The sequence below is a fragment of the Hyaena hyaena genome, unplaced genomic scaffold (genome assembly GCF_003009895.1).
Source record: "Hyaena hyaena isolate Hyena2069 unplaced genomic scaffold, ASM300989v1 scaffold_261, whole genome shotgun sequence".
Classification (NCBI taxonomy): Eukaryota; Metazoa; Chordata; class Mammalia; order Carnivora; family Hyaenidae; genus Hyaena; species Hyaena hyaena.
In genome coordinates, this window is record NW_024080893.1 from 156,810 (window position 1) to 171,832 (window position 15,023).

Consider the following 15,023-nt stretch of genomic DNA (forward strand, 5'->3'; position numbering starts at 1 on the left):
AAATACAGTATCTAGTGCTGGATTAAAACAATATTAAAGCTAAATACGGATTATCCTAGGATGCAAGATAGAATCACTAGTAAACTTACAAGATTGGGGTGCTTTATACTCTTAAATATTTTTGAGGTCTCCAAAGAGCTTTCGTGTATATGAGTTTTATCATCATAGTAAAATAAGTTACCATAAATAACATTTTTTAATGAAAAACAATTTTATTTTCCAAACCTCTCCCTACCAAAATTTAGTGAGGCTAGAGGCATGTTTTTTACTTTTTCTTTTCACATTTCTTTATTGTCTTGCTTATTAGGTGACAACTGGGTTTTCCTATCAGCTTCTGCATTCAATCAATTGTAATGTATTACAGTTGAAGAAAATCTAGCCTTTAAACAGATATGCCGGTGGGGAAAGGAAATATATTTTGTAAACTTTCAGATAAGTCTTCTGTGATAACTGTGGATATTGCTCTTTTGATACTACACCGAACTTCATCGAGTGGTGGTTTCTTAAAGGCTAGTTGTAATGCGCAATCTGAAATCACATTCATAAACTTTGTGATGTTATATTAATCTCCATCTATCATATTGCGCTTTGAATGGATCTTTACCCACAAATGATTCTGTAACACACATCGGTTATTTGGAAAATAGGGCATTCGACGAGACAACCAGTATTCAGCATAAGTGCTTTATGCACACTTCCCACTTTGTCATATAAAACAGTAAAAAGACAAGTATTCAAGGCTTAAGATTCACCAAGAACATTAAATGAAGCCAGCATTTTTAAAAAAATGCCAGGTGTGTGGTAATGAAGCATGCCTTGTACAGTTTGGAGCCACTGTCCTGACCAGTGGCAGGGCACTAGGAGTTTTACCTGCTGCTGCTCCTGCCTCATCAGCACAAATGTCGGCACACTGGGAAAAAGTAATGTCTTAGTAGTACTATGAAAAAAGTCTTAACCTCATGGGCCTCCTGAAGGCATCTCAGCGACAGCCTCCGCCAAGGGGCAGACCACACTTCAAGAAGGGCTGCTCTAGAAGCATTACTGTTAAATCTAGCAGCAAGGCCAGGATAACCACAACCACTACCACCACAGCTCATTCTTCTATGGTGTGTGGGTAAGGTATGTAAATTAAAAAAACAGAAAAAATGATTTTTTTTTTTTTTTTACTATAAAGGAACACCAAATTCATTTGACTAACATTTACTCCAGGCCATGGAGTACCTTCTGTCAGGGGAGACAAGTGATAAGAAAGGCTATGTCAGACAATCGTGAGGAAAAATAAAGCGAGGTAAGGGACTAAAGGGTGATTAGGGGAAGGTGCGATTTTACACAAAGTGGTCAAGGAAGGTGTTCCGACAACATGACATCTGAGAGGAGACTGAGTGAAGAAGAAAAGCTCTGGTCCTGTATTGTGAGCACAGAGATGAGCAGGTCCAACCTGGAAGTGGGCTCTGAGCCGAGCGGTAAACAGAAATGGTGTGCTTGGACAGGCAGGGTGCAGTGAGGTCATACCAGGCCCTTGAAGGAGGAATGAGGAGCTTCTATTTTATTTCCAGTAAAACAGAACCTCAAAGGGTTTTTTTTTTAAACAGGAGACTAATAATTTGATGATTGTTAATGATTTTTCAACCAAGAAAATCCAATGAAAATTATTAAAACAAATATAACAAAGGTATGGTTATATTATCAACACCAAAAATCTATAGCTTTATAAGTCATAATAAGTTACAGAATAAACAAATGAATTATTTTTATTATTTCTCAATAAAATTTAGACGAATACTGGATTTAATTTTAACATTATTAAAATACCTCCATGGCAAGATCTTTCTTTAAATTACGGACAAAATTTATATCTTATCTTAAAGTTTATTTATTTTGAGAGAGAATGCAAGCAGGGGAGAGACAAAGAGAGGGAATCCCAAGCAGGCTGCACACCACCACTGTCTGAGCCTATCGCGGGGCTTGAACTCACAAACTGTGAGACCGAGACCAAGAATTGGGACTCTTAACCAACTGAGCCACTCTGGTGCCCCAGGGACAAATTATTTTAAAACAAGTCTCTATAACCATGTGATTTCCCCAAAAGGTCCAATTTAAAAAAATCAAAATAAAATATAAAGTGAAATATTCCATTACAATTGAAAGAATTATAACTGAAAGAATCATAATACATAATCATATAATTATAAATGAAAGAATCATAATACTCTATTCACAAGTGTTTTTGTGATCAACTTAAAAAATCAGTTTTAAATAGTGTAAATACCTCATCAGAATGGGAAACAGATCTGCTCGGTGGGCTGTTTTCACTACTGCATTGTCTTCAGAAATGCTAAAATGCACTATCTCTTCCTTAAAGCTTCTGTCTTCAAGCAATCTCTGTAAGTTTTCCCTTTAAAAATAGAATATAGCATAAATCATTACTTAATAATCAATGGTACTTTTAAAAAATGCAATATAGTACAGTCATCTGAATAACTGAAATAGGTATTAAGAATACTTATATTTTGGTTGATATCCATAAAGGAAAATTTTCACAAAATGACAGGTTTTCAAACTTTAAAAGGTCAAAGTGATTATAATGAAGCAAGACTTAGTCAATAATTCAGCTGTTTAAAAGAGATTCATACAAAAGCTTTCCTCAGTTCTTACAAAGAGTGATCATTGTGATTCCCTAGGTAATCACCAAGATTCTGACATTACTCAAGCAACAAGAAATGATAGAACCTTCTCAACACATACTTATCAATTAATATTCTCCTTCCTACCTTCTTACTATGAAGAATCACTCTTAACACACAAATATACTTTCAGTTTTCATTTCTTACCTGAAGATAGCATTATGATTATGGCAGAGAAGAGGGAAATTTCCTAGGCCTTCAGAAAATTATTTTAGAAGAGGCTCTCAGGTAGAAAGATACAGATCAGCCAAAGAAACAGCATTTCTTTAGCTTCAAATAACTTACTTGTAAGGGAGGATATGTGGATGCTTATATGTCATTATACAATCCAGGGTTATTTTCTGCACCATTTGATCCTGATGTAGCAAGAGCTAAGAATGATATTTTATAGGAGAAATTAATGAAGTCACACATATACATACCATGGGATAGTAATTTACTTATGTCAATCTGCTAAAGTAGATTTCTTAGAATCTAAGTTTTCAGATATGGGTAAGAGCTGATTTCTGACAACAGCCTTACCTTTTCCTGGAGGTAAAGGAGGGTGAATAGATACATGCAATGAGCAAAGTGGAAACAAAACCCTGACCCCTGAATCCAACATGCCAAGCCCTCGGGCCTGTCAGTTTTTTGGTCAAGGCCAGATCACTACATAAATTTGGGTCTATACCAGCTGGGCTGGTCGCATGAGGAGGAAAAGCTCCTACAATGCTGTGAGAGTAATGGCGGTCAGTAAGATGCCAGGAAAGACGACCTGGCACACAGGCCAAGTCAGGTCAGTCAGTTAAGAACCTTACTCCCTGTGGACATCTGAGAGTTTGAGCCCTGGCTTTATAACGAGTTATATCTGAAATATGGGCAGAACGAAGATAAATTCTGCTGAAATCATATAAGTTCCCCCTAAAGGGAACTTTCATTTTCATCCAAATGAAAAAAGGAAATTTTGTTTCCCCAGATAGCTTAGAATGACAACCAATGCTTACTCGGCTTCCAACATTTAAATTTCATTAAATTTTCTGTAACTGGAGATCATATTGTGACTTCAACAGATTCTTATCCCAACTAACAGCTTTCACTCACTCTAACAGAGCCTGAAACCCCAGCACTCCATAGGACTAACTTACATAGAGGGAAAAATAGCTAGCTTCTTTTGGCATAACCCCCATTGTTAATACAGTCGATGAGTGTTACCCAAGAAGCCTGTAAAATCAACAAAATCAGTACTGTCTAAAACTGCTTCTCAAGATACAGAAAATAATTATAAATTTTTAAAACACTGTATTGGGAAGGCAGACATGGGCCCTATTCATTAACAATTATTAAAAACCTAAAAGTTATTTTGATAAAGTAAATGGCAAGAGAAAACTTCTCAAGGAATTATAGCAGCAAGAAATCTATTTTACTTACTTGAAGATACAGCTCATATAATCTGGATTCTAGATATAAGGCTCGTGGATTTGAAAATTTTGAGAAAACTTGCAAATGAGCAATTAACTGCCTAAAAACACAAAAAAACAAAAACCACAGGCAACACAGAATTAAAGAACAGAGATTTTCTTAAGACGACAGTGCCCACCAATTTCACTGTTAACTCACAAACACGTTTTAATTATTTGCATTTAGGAAATTATTCCACAGAAATTCTCAATCTCAGGCAGGCCTTCCTTTGAAATCCAGGCTCTCTACCCCAGAAAATCATTCAGGGTGTGCTTAGAATGGCTTAAATTAATCAAACATGGGAAGTAATCAAACAGCAATACATTGCAAAGTTAAACACAGGTAATTTCTGGAATGATTCCTTGTCTAGTTTCGATGCAGCAGACAGGAAGGTGGTGAAATATATTCTTCCTCACTTTCATATAACATAAACACTGATGTCAGGAAACAGAGGTCCATGTTTGTGTAACCATGGCTCCTGATTACCGAGAAGGAATAAGAAAGAAAAATATTCTGTGGTCAAAAGTTAAATTTGGAGATGGGAATACCTCCAAGCCACCTATATCATCCACTACATCCACTAAAAGAGGCTGAGAAGAAACCTTCAGTTATTCACTCAACTTCCTAATCCACCATGGGCTTCATGAGGCTTTAAAATAGTACTTGGGAAATAAACTGTTTTCTCTCTGTATATAATTTGTAAGTTTGTATTAGGGCTTTAAAAAAACCCTGAATGAACAAACTTTATAATTTGAATAGGTTGTATTTGCCTATTTCAAGACTAAAAGCAGGGAGAAGTAAAGGGAGATAGAAACCAAGCCACATACGACTGAACATTTGAGTCTCAGTTTCCTCATCATGACAAAGACACCACCCCCGGATTTTCTGCAAGGATTAAACCAAAGGACACAACTTGTGGGGACTCTGCTCCTAACCGTTTAGTAAACAATGCACTACTTTGCTCCCAGGCAAAAGACTGCACAACTGTAAAAGTCCTACTGGTTAATACAGAGAAAATGATCTGCAAGTTATGACCTCTTTACATATTATGGAGAAACAGGGGTACAGGTAGCACTTGTGCTTACATTCTGCTTACCTATTTGTGATGGTTAGTCTTATGTGTCATCCCGTCTAAATTACAGTGGTCAGTTATGTAATGAAAGGCTACTCTAATCTAGGTGTTGCAATTAAAGTATTTTGTAGATGTTGACAAAATTGGTTGGCTTTAAATAAAGGAGATTACACTCAATAATGTGGATTGGACTCATTCATTCAATGAGGACGTAAGGGCAAAAATAGGTATTTCCCAGAGAAGGAATTCTGCCACAAGACCATGACATAGAAATTCCAGTCTATGAATTTTGTGCTGAAGACTACAGCACCAAATCGTGCCTATGTTTCTAGCCTGCTGTCTTGCCCTACAAATTCTGGACCTACTGGGTCCCCTAATCACATGAGCCAATTTGTTAAAATAAATCTTTACACACACGCACACACACATTCAACCTATTTGTCTGCTTCTCTACAGAGCTCTGACTGATACAATGTCCCTATAAACTTATCACTGAGCCCTTGCAGTTTTACAGATAAACTTTTAAAATTTTCTTTGAAAATATCCACTCCTTCCCGCCAACATGTATTATTTTTTTTATGCGCCATGTGGCCATAAAGAACCAAAGAAAACAGGAACTAATTTATATGTTCTTAATATATACTTGAATAATAATACTTGAATAAATAAATATATGAGTACCAATTTACTCATATTTTCTTTTTTTCTTTCTTTTTTATGTAGGCTCCATACCCGGCGTGGACCCCAGTGCAGGGCTTGAACTCACAACACTGAGATCAAGACTTGAACTGAGATTGGGAGTTGGACGCTTAACTGACTCAGCCACCTAGGCATCGCTCCTCACATTTTCACTGGTATATGATAGCAGTATTCTAAGTTTGGTTACAAGAGGCAGAAAAATTAAGACATGGACCTTATCTTTAAGGACTTTCTGATTTACACAGCAGATCTATAAAAAATTCACTAATATCCAAGGCAAGGAGAAGCACCATGACAGAGGCATGAAATGGCTGTTCTGAAAGTCTGAAGCCGAGTTAAGAGAACTTTCAGTTTAAAAGACAGGACAAGCTAAATAAAACATTTAAAAAAAAAAAATTGGGGCACCTGGGTGGCTTAGTCGGTTAAGCATCCGACTTTCGCTTAGGTCATGATCTCGCGGTTCGTGGGTTTGAGCCCCGCGTCGGGCTCTGTGCTGACTGCCAGCTCAGAGCCTGGAGCCTGGTTTCAGATTCTGTATCTCCCTCATTCCCTCTCTCTCTGACCCTCCCCTGCTCACGCTGTCTCTCTCTCTCTCTCTCTCTCCTAGAAATAAATAAAACACTTAAAAAAAAAATAAAAAAAATAAAAGACAGGACAAGCTTCCGTGAAGAAGCAGCACAGGTACAGTTTCTGGAAGCATGAGAAGAATTTCAGTTGGCAGGCATGAGGTGAGGGCACAGCAAAGAGAAGGGAGGACACAGCAAAGGTCCAGGAGTGAGAAAGGAAGAGGTACAACTGGACAAGTAGCTTATTCATTTATTCAACAAAGAAACAGAAGGACTAAGCTTTTGCTAGCTGTGTGCTGAGAATTCGAAGAAGACAGTAATCTTGGTCTTGGAGGAAGTAGTAGGGGACAAAATGCTCAGTTATGAGAAGGTAGAAACAGAAGGAACTAGTTTCAGGAAGTGTGGCCATGCTCTTTCTTGCCCCTATGCTTTACACGCTATTTCTTTCTTTCTTCTTTCCTTCCTTCCTTTTCTTTCTTCCATTCTTTCCTTTCTTTCTTTTTCTTTCTTTTCTTCCTTCATCTTGAGAGAGACAGACAGAGAGAGAGAAGGTGAGTGGGGGCGGAAGGGGTGGAGAGAGAGAAGACAGAGAGAGAGAGACAGAATCCCAAGCAGGCTCTGGGCTGTCTGCAAAGAGCCAGATGCAGGGCTCGAACTCACTAACTCAGGTGAGATCATGACGTGCGTGGAAATCAAGAGTCAGACACTTAACTGACTGAGCCACCCAGGCACTCTCACACTATTCCCATTAGCTGCCAAGCCCTCCCCTGCCCTAGCTGCCTGGCAGGCTTTCTTTCATCTTTCAGCTTCAGTGGGGTTCTCTCGTTCTAACAGTCTTGTCTTTGTGGTAGAATTAAGTCATTTTTAACTATGCTCCTAGAACTCGTTGTTTTGTTGTTGTTGTTGGATTTGTCCTGTCCTAGAACTCCTTTAAAAATACTTCTATAAAAAAATTTGACCAGGCATTAGACTGCACTTCCTTTGTAGCAGAGGCTAAGTACCCTTCATCTTTGAAGCCCAATACTTAGCAAAGCGCACTCAGAACAGCTGATGAACGGATGAACCAGTAACAGCCTCATGGAAAGACTCAACAAATAGGGAGATCCGTTTGAGAACTAAGTGCTGAAATAACACGGCAGCACCAATACACTGGATCCTTGCAGCCCCAACGCAGTCTTTAAGGAAGCTGCAGGAACTTCTGAAAGCCTGATCACTTTTACTTTTTCTGAGGTTTAACAGTTTAGGTAAGTGAACACCCCAGATGACAGGAAAGAGAATGTAAGGGGGAGGGATGGGGGAAGCAACCAGGAGACAAGTCAAAAGGCAAAGCAAAAGTGCTGACGTGTTTATTTATAAGAGATGTTCTATTACGAGTTCCCCTAGCACACAAAATAACACCCTTGTGCCATGAGAGTGAAGGGCAAAGATCAAAGAGCATTCAACCACTGCAGGACCAAGGCTCTTGTCTATAAAAAGCACTTATGATTAGATAACTCCCAAAATCCCAACAACTCTAAAGTTGGAGGCAAAATAAGTAATAAAAAGCAACCAAAAATCTCGGAGGACTGGTGGGTGTCTTTGGGCCACAAAAGAAAATCCGAAGGAGATGCAACCCTTCCCTGAGTAATTATCTGAGTGGTTCATCTTACCCAAGGCTATGTCACGCTTAGGCCATCAGAGGCCTCTTCCCGTTTCTCCCAGATCTGTGATCTTCCAGGAATGATGAACTTACTTTGCTGCAGCTCTTCTAGTCTTTTTCTTCTGTGAGGGTTCATCCACGGGCACTGCCTCTTCCTCCAGCTCATCATCTCCAGTAGGGGGCTCCTCTTCAATCTCCTCCGCGGCCACCCCTCTGCCTTTCCGGCGCAGATCCTGAGTGGGAGCGACCTGCAGGTCTGCTGGGTAATACTCGTTGCTACAGTGGAAAGAGATAAGCTGAGATGTATGTACGTCCATGGTTCAGAGTCACACGATCGAGTCACCAGGACCACCTTCGCCAAACCTCCTCACGTTATTCTTTCTTATTCAGCCCCTCTTAAGTCCCCAACTGGGCAAACCCACCACTAATTTTAGTTACATTTTTAAAACACCACTGTTACACAGTTAAAATATTTGAAGTCTCCTTTGGCCTGAGCTCAAATCAGTCTCCTTGTCTTGGAACTGTAACTGGGAGAGGTGGGCATCGGTGTAGATTCTATCAAATAATGAGAGCATAACATTAAGACCATGCCAGTCACTTTTCCCCAGATCCCCTGTACTTTGCCAATGTCCTTTTTTGTAAATACAGTGCCACCACAAAATTCAGTCCTCTGGACGTGGTCTAAGATGGACTGTCAACTCCATTGCTTTTGGGGGCACAGACTCAAACTACTGCATGTCTAGGCAATGAAAATCCATTAAGTCTTTGTGTTTTGCCTCTCTAAGCTTGTACAGCTGCTGCTATTCAAGTTTGTTTTTATTAGATCACATCCCTTTAATTTCGGTCTGCTGTTTGAAGTAACTAATATTATCCTGAAAGCCGTCACAGAGTGCATTGGTTTTGTGTCATTTTAATTCCATCATCCAACAATTATGCTTCTGTTGTCTGTTGTCAGTGGATGGCACTGGGCTATGGACGTAAGGAAATTGATCAGACAGACTTTAAAAATCTGCACTCAAAAATACACTAATAAAATAATGTGAGGGTAGCACCCTACCAACATACCTGGAAGACACTCCAGGTTAATGCATGCTAAACTCCAGGTTAATACACAAAACTAGCCCTGGAGAGCTGGGACGCTATACTAGATTGAACTCTGTATTTTCACCCAGGAGGGCCTAGCACTTAATACGTACCAAATGGACGAATAAATAAAATGAACAAAGTTGCTGTGTCAGTTACAAACCAGACCATCATCTACTGAACAGCACCCCTGTTATGTTCCCAACACTCAGTTAACCATATAGAACATACTCTTAAACTTTATCTCCAAGCACGGCATGTTCACTAGTGTTTGTTAAGTAAGATCACTCACACAGAGCACTCACAAGCGTGCTTCTAGTACAGAGCACATACCCTTGGATGTCACCTACTATCAAGGTGCCGTTGTCATTGTTAGTCATTCCTGCCCCTGGTTTGGTTCTTCTCAAAGAATGTTTACAAGGAATTCACAAATTAGTTCTAACACTGAATTGTTTGAAACATATTTAGAAATGTAAATTTCCGGTAAAAAATATATAAAGAGCCCATAAAATATTTCAAAGTCAAAATGAAAGGTGACATTTGAGTTTTCCAGTAGTCTGGATCATCGATAAAAGTATTTCCCATAGGTAATCACTGCCAACTAACGTTAAATATTTTTTAAAATTATGTATCTTTTAAAAAATACTGTTTTCGGGGCGCCTGGGTGGCTTAGTCGGTTAAGCATCTGACTTTCGCTTAGGTCACGATCTCGTGGTTCGTGGGTTCAAGCCCCTCGTCGGGCTCTGTGCTGACTGCCAGCTCAGAGCCTGGAGCCTATTTCGGAGTCTGTGACTCCCTCTCTCTCTGACCCTCCCCTGCTCACACTGTCTCTCTCTCTCTCTCTCCTAGAAATAAATAAAAAATATTAAAAAAAAAAATACTGTTTTCTTAAACTGACAAATAACGTCTTGTTACAGGCTCCTCTCTCTATCCCCAGGAATCTATTAGTATTCTCTTTCTTTCTTTAGGGAAAAATTTGGAAAATCAACATGGTAGGAAATTTATTCCCTATTACCACCATCATTACTAGCTTGCATATATATAGCTCTTTGCAATGCATAAAACAACTGATAAACATTATTTTATATGATCTTCAAAACAAAGCAGAGAAGCTAAATATCATTTCCATGCCAAAAATAAATTGCAGAATGAAGAATTAGGTGAAAAAAATCATTACTTTTCCATCATGGTACCTACTGACCTGCCTGAGCCTTTGTTTATAACCTTTGCCAGAATGAATTATTCATGTAAACTTTTCTACTTCTGCACTGGATCCTACCTTAACTATTCAAAGACTTGACTTTAGCAATTTTATTCCCTCTATCATATCACAAATTTTCCCTCCCTGCTGGATCATTCACAACACCCGAACTACAGAGGTCGGCTGTTTAAATCTTAAACAACAACCTACTAACAGCAGCTCTCTCGGCTCCCACATCTCCCTCCACCCAAATACTTCTTTTTTACAAGAACTATCCACACTTGCTGTTTTCATTTTTCATCTGTTTCCTTTTAAGCTTTTAACCAGGCTTTCATCCCTACCAGGTTGACCAAAACAACTCTTGTTAAGATCGCTTCGAAAGCCAAGGGTCAAGTCTTATGCTTCATCTGACTGATGGCTCAGATATGTCTGATCCAACTAATTATTCCTTCTTCAAAATGCTTTCTTCATGTGGCACCTGGGATGCTACATGGTCTTGGTTCTTCTGTCACCCTTTCCTGGCTTCCTTTGCTGGTTCCTTATCTACCAACCTCTAAATCTCAGTTGTCAGTCCTTGGAAGTCTCTTTCTATGTTTACACCATAGTTGTAGCCTCATTTGTGGTCTCATGACGTAAAAATCATGTGCCTACTGATGACTCTCAAATTTATAACCTTTAGGCCAAACCTTTCCCTCCAACTTTAAACTCCAAATTCAATTGCCTATTCAACATCCCCACTGAGATGGCTATTCAGTATCCCAAACTTAACAACACATAGAAAGATGAACTCCTAATCTTCCCCACAAACATGCAAACCCATGCATTCCTCCCAATCTCAGTAAATGGTGACTCTCTCCTTCCAGTTGTTCAGCTCAAAACCTTAGGGACACCCCCAATTCCTCCCTTTTCACCTTCTTATACCAACATTCCCCTCCTCCCTCCCAAAACACCTCTACATCTGATCTGCTACTGGCTGACCAAACTGCACAGGCTGTTCTAGGTGTAATCCTCCAAAAATGTATTTTACTGAACTGAAATCCTTCCTAGAATATGCAGAATTCAACCACCCCTCATCAGCTGTACTACTACAACCTTGGTCAAGTCACCAACATTTCTTGCCTGGACTTTTATAATCTCTGAATCTGGCCTCTCTGCTCTGACCAACACAGTCTATTCTCTACATGACACCTAGAAAAATCCCTAAGAAAACTTAAGTCATGTCACCCCTCTGTTTAAACCTTCTGATGGCTCTCCATTTCACTAACAGAAAAAAACAAGTCCTTTACTGTCACTTATAAGCCCTACACAATTTGGTCTCCTGTTAAGTTTTTGGCCTTGTCTCGAACTACTTTCTCCCAGGATCACTGCTATATCCACTCAGACTTTCTTGATGTTACCTGAACAAGCCAAGCATGCAGTGGTTTGTAGCCTGTTAAGCTATACCTATGGCACTTTCCCATATAATGAAAGACTACTAGAAAACATACTCTTTACTTAATGATTAGTCCTGTTCTGTACATCATATCCCTTATCTTTAGAGTTTTAAAGTAATCCGACTTGCACACAGCCTATCAACTCAAAATAAAACAATGCTCCAGAAAGTTGTTATTCTTTGAGAGAACATTCCCCCTCTGCATCCTGGGAAACATAAGGAGGCTAACAACACAGTGTCTGGGCTTGGGTTACTGGAAAACACATTAAAGCCCCAGGCAGGCAATGAAACAACAAACAAGGCAAAAAATAACAAGGCTTTTGTACGTTGATCTAATTCAATGAGCCTTTCTTATTTTGTAACCTGGAATTGTTATTTTTATATTTTCTAATGTAAAAAAACCTTTTTGATGTTTATTTTTGAGAGTCAGAGACAGAAAGAGACACAGCGGGAAGAGGGGAGGGGCAGAGAGAGAGGGAGACACAGAATTCTAAGCAGGCTCCAGGCTCTGAGCTGTCAGCACAGAGCCTGATGCGGGCCTTGAACCAACGAACCATGACATTGTGACCTGAGCCAAAGTTGGACGCTCAACCGACTGAGTCACCCAGGTATCCTTTTAGCTTTTTTTTTTTTTTTACCCTGGAATTTTTATTACTACATTTTGTGGGCTGGTTAATTTTTGACTTATGTAAAATTAAGTGGCAAAAAAACGAGCTGTTATCTGAGCCAGTGCTTTACTGATGAGCCAATGGTTTGAAAAAGTGATGGACATATTAAAAAAAACTCAGCCTACTTGGGAGTTTAAGACTTTGCATCTTGTCTTCCTCATACTCTATTGGGAACATATTTCTCAAAAGGAATACTTACTTGATAAATCTCAAAAAAAGTGGGGAAAGCTCCCTGGACCGTGGCTCTACCCTCTCGGGGAATTTTGCCAGAGCTCGCCAGAGTAAAAATCGAAAGTTGGTGTGGTCCAGTCTTTCCTGACAGTCAGTTTTCGACTCTAACTGCTCATGATAAAGGACTCCAACATCTCCTTCCTGAGGCTGCTTCCAACTTTCATCTCCAATGGACTTCTCATCTCTTGCATCATTCTGCAGTTCTTTCTCTGCAAGAAAAAAAGCCATCAGAACCACTAGAAAAGTGTTAACATTTGTCCTATGGGTTTCCTCTTGTGAGGGTATTTTTTAGTAACATGAGGGAAATAAAATATATCCAAAGGTTACCAAGATAGTACACTACTCATTTGTTTCCCCAATCATACACAATTAAGCAGTAAAAAGTTAAATAGCTAACAACCTTTTTCCCTATCCTCCCCTTCCCTTCCCATTACATACCAGCATGAAAAGCTGCTTTCTCTAGATGTTCATAGTAGACTTTCCAAAATTGCTTATTGTCCATTTCCTGTGCATGAGAACTAAGAGAAAAGATCATAAAATAAATGGTAATAATCTTCTTTTAAAGCTCTCTCATAGAAAGAAAAAAAGTGAAAGGCTATGACTAAAATTTAATTAGGTTATCCTTGAATATAGGGCTTAAACAGCTTTTGTACCTTTTTTATGTTTTTCAAAATGTCTGCACTGAGCAGGAATTTTTATTAATTCCAATGTAGTTGACACACAATGTTACATTAGTTTCAGGTGTATAACTTAGTGATTTAACAAGTTTATACACTGTGCTGTGCTCCTAAGTGTAGCTACCACCTGCCCCATTACATCGTTATTATTACCATTGACTGTATTCCTTAAGCTCTGCCTTTCATTCACGTAACTTATTGATTCCATAACTGGAAACCTGTATCTCTCATTCCCCTTCACCCATGTTGCCCATCCGTCCCCCCATCCCCTCCCCTCTGATAACCACCAGTTTTTTCTTTGTACTGTAGGTCTGATTCTGCTTTTTGTTTGTTTATTCATTTTTAAAAAAGATTCCACTTATAAGTGGAATCATATATTTGTTTTTCTCAGTCTGACTGATTTCACTTAGCATAATACCCTCTAGGTCCACCCATGTTGTCTCAAATGGCACGATCTCATCCTTTTTATGGCTGTGTAATATTCCACTGTGTACATATACTACATTTTCCTTATCCACTCACCTACTGATGGACACTTAGGTTGCCTCCATATCTTGGCTATTGTAAATAACGCTGCAATGAACATCAATCTTTTTGAAATAATGTTTATGTTGTCTTTGGGTAAACATCCAGTAGTGGGATTATTACTCTTTAAATATTTATTTATTTTGAAAGAGAGAGAGGTAGGGGCAGAGAAAGAGGGAGAGAGAATCCCAAGCAGGCTCCATGTTGTTAATGCAGAGCCCAACATGCAGCTCAATCTCAAGAACCGTGAGATCATGACTTGAGCTAAAATCAAGAGTCGGACACTTGGGGCACCTGGGGTGGCTCAGTTTGTTAAGCAGTTGACTTCGGCTCAGGTTATGATCTCATGGATCACGAGTTCAAGCCCTGCATCGGGCTCTGTGCTGACAGCTCAGAACCTGGAGCCTGCTTCAGCTTCTGTGTCTACCTGTCTCTCTGTCACTCCCCTGCTTATTCTCTCTCTCTCTCTCTCTCAAAAATAAACATAAAAAAAAAAAAAAAAAGGGGGCGCCTGGGTGGCTTAGTCGGTTAAGCGTCCGACTTTCGCTTAGGTCATGATCTCGCGGTTTGTGGGTTCGAGCCCCGCGTCGGGCTCTGTGCTGACTGCCAGCTCAGAACCTGGAGCCTGTTTCAGTCTGTGACACCCTCTCTCTCTGACCCTCCCCAGCTCACGCTGTCTCTCTCTCTCTCTCTCTCTCCTAGAAATAAAAATATTAAAAAAAAAAAAAAATTAAAAAAAAAAAAAAAAAAAAAAAAAAAAAGAGTTGGACACTTAACTGAGCTACCCAGGTGCTCCCAGTAGTGGAATTATTGAATCCTATGGTATTTTCAGTTTTAATTTTTTGAGAAGGAATTGGTTTTATAGTCAGAAAGTACTAGAGAATATTAATTAAAACCTAAGTAGACCCCTATAAGGCCTTTTTTTTTTTTTTAAGTATATTTATTTCAAGAGAGACAGAAACAGCACAAGTAGGGAAGGAGCAGAGAGAGGGATAGAGGATCTCAACCAGGCTCTGTGCTGTTAGTGCAGAGCCTGATGTGGGGCTCAAACTCACTAAACTGTGACATCATGATCTGAGCCAAAATCAAGAATCAAATGCTTAAATGAC

The 15,023-nt window shown here is 39.3% G+C and overlaps 1 protein-coding gene across 3 annotated transcripts in view; it reads right to left on the bottom strand.

Moving 5' to 3' along the window:
* The window catches only part of UTP20 (UTP20 small subunit processome component), a 100,197-nt gene that overhangs the window by 53,079 nt on the left and 32,095 nt on the right, over positions 1-15,023 (bottom strand). For all 3 annotated transcript variants that reach the window (XM_039245583.1, XM_039245582.1, XM_039245584.1), the window contains 6 exons: positions 13,151-13,230; positions 12,681-12,921; positions 8,191-8,373; positions 4,092-4,182; positions 2,970-3,055; positions 2,270-2,395 (listed from right to left, as the gene is read on the bottom strand). In XM_039245583.1, coding sequence (XP_039101514.1) covers positions 2,270-2,395; positions 2,970-3,055; positions 4,092-4,182; positions 8,191-8,373; positions 12,681-12,921; positions 13,151-13,230 — 807 coding nt within the window. The remainder of the gene's footprint in view (positions 1-2,269; positions 2,396-2,969; positions 3,056-4,091; positions 4,183-8,190; positions 8,374-12,680; positions 12,922-13,150; positions 13,231-15,023) is intronic.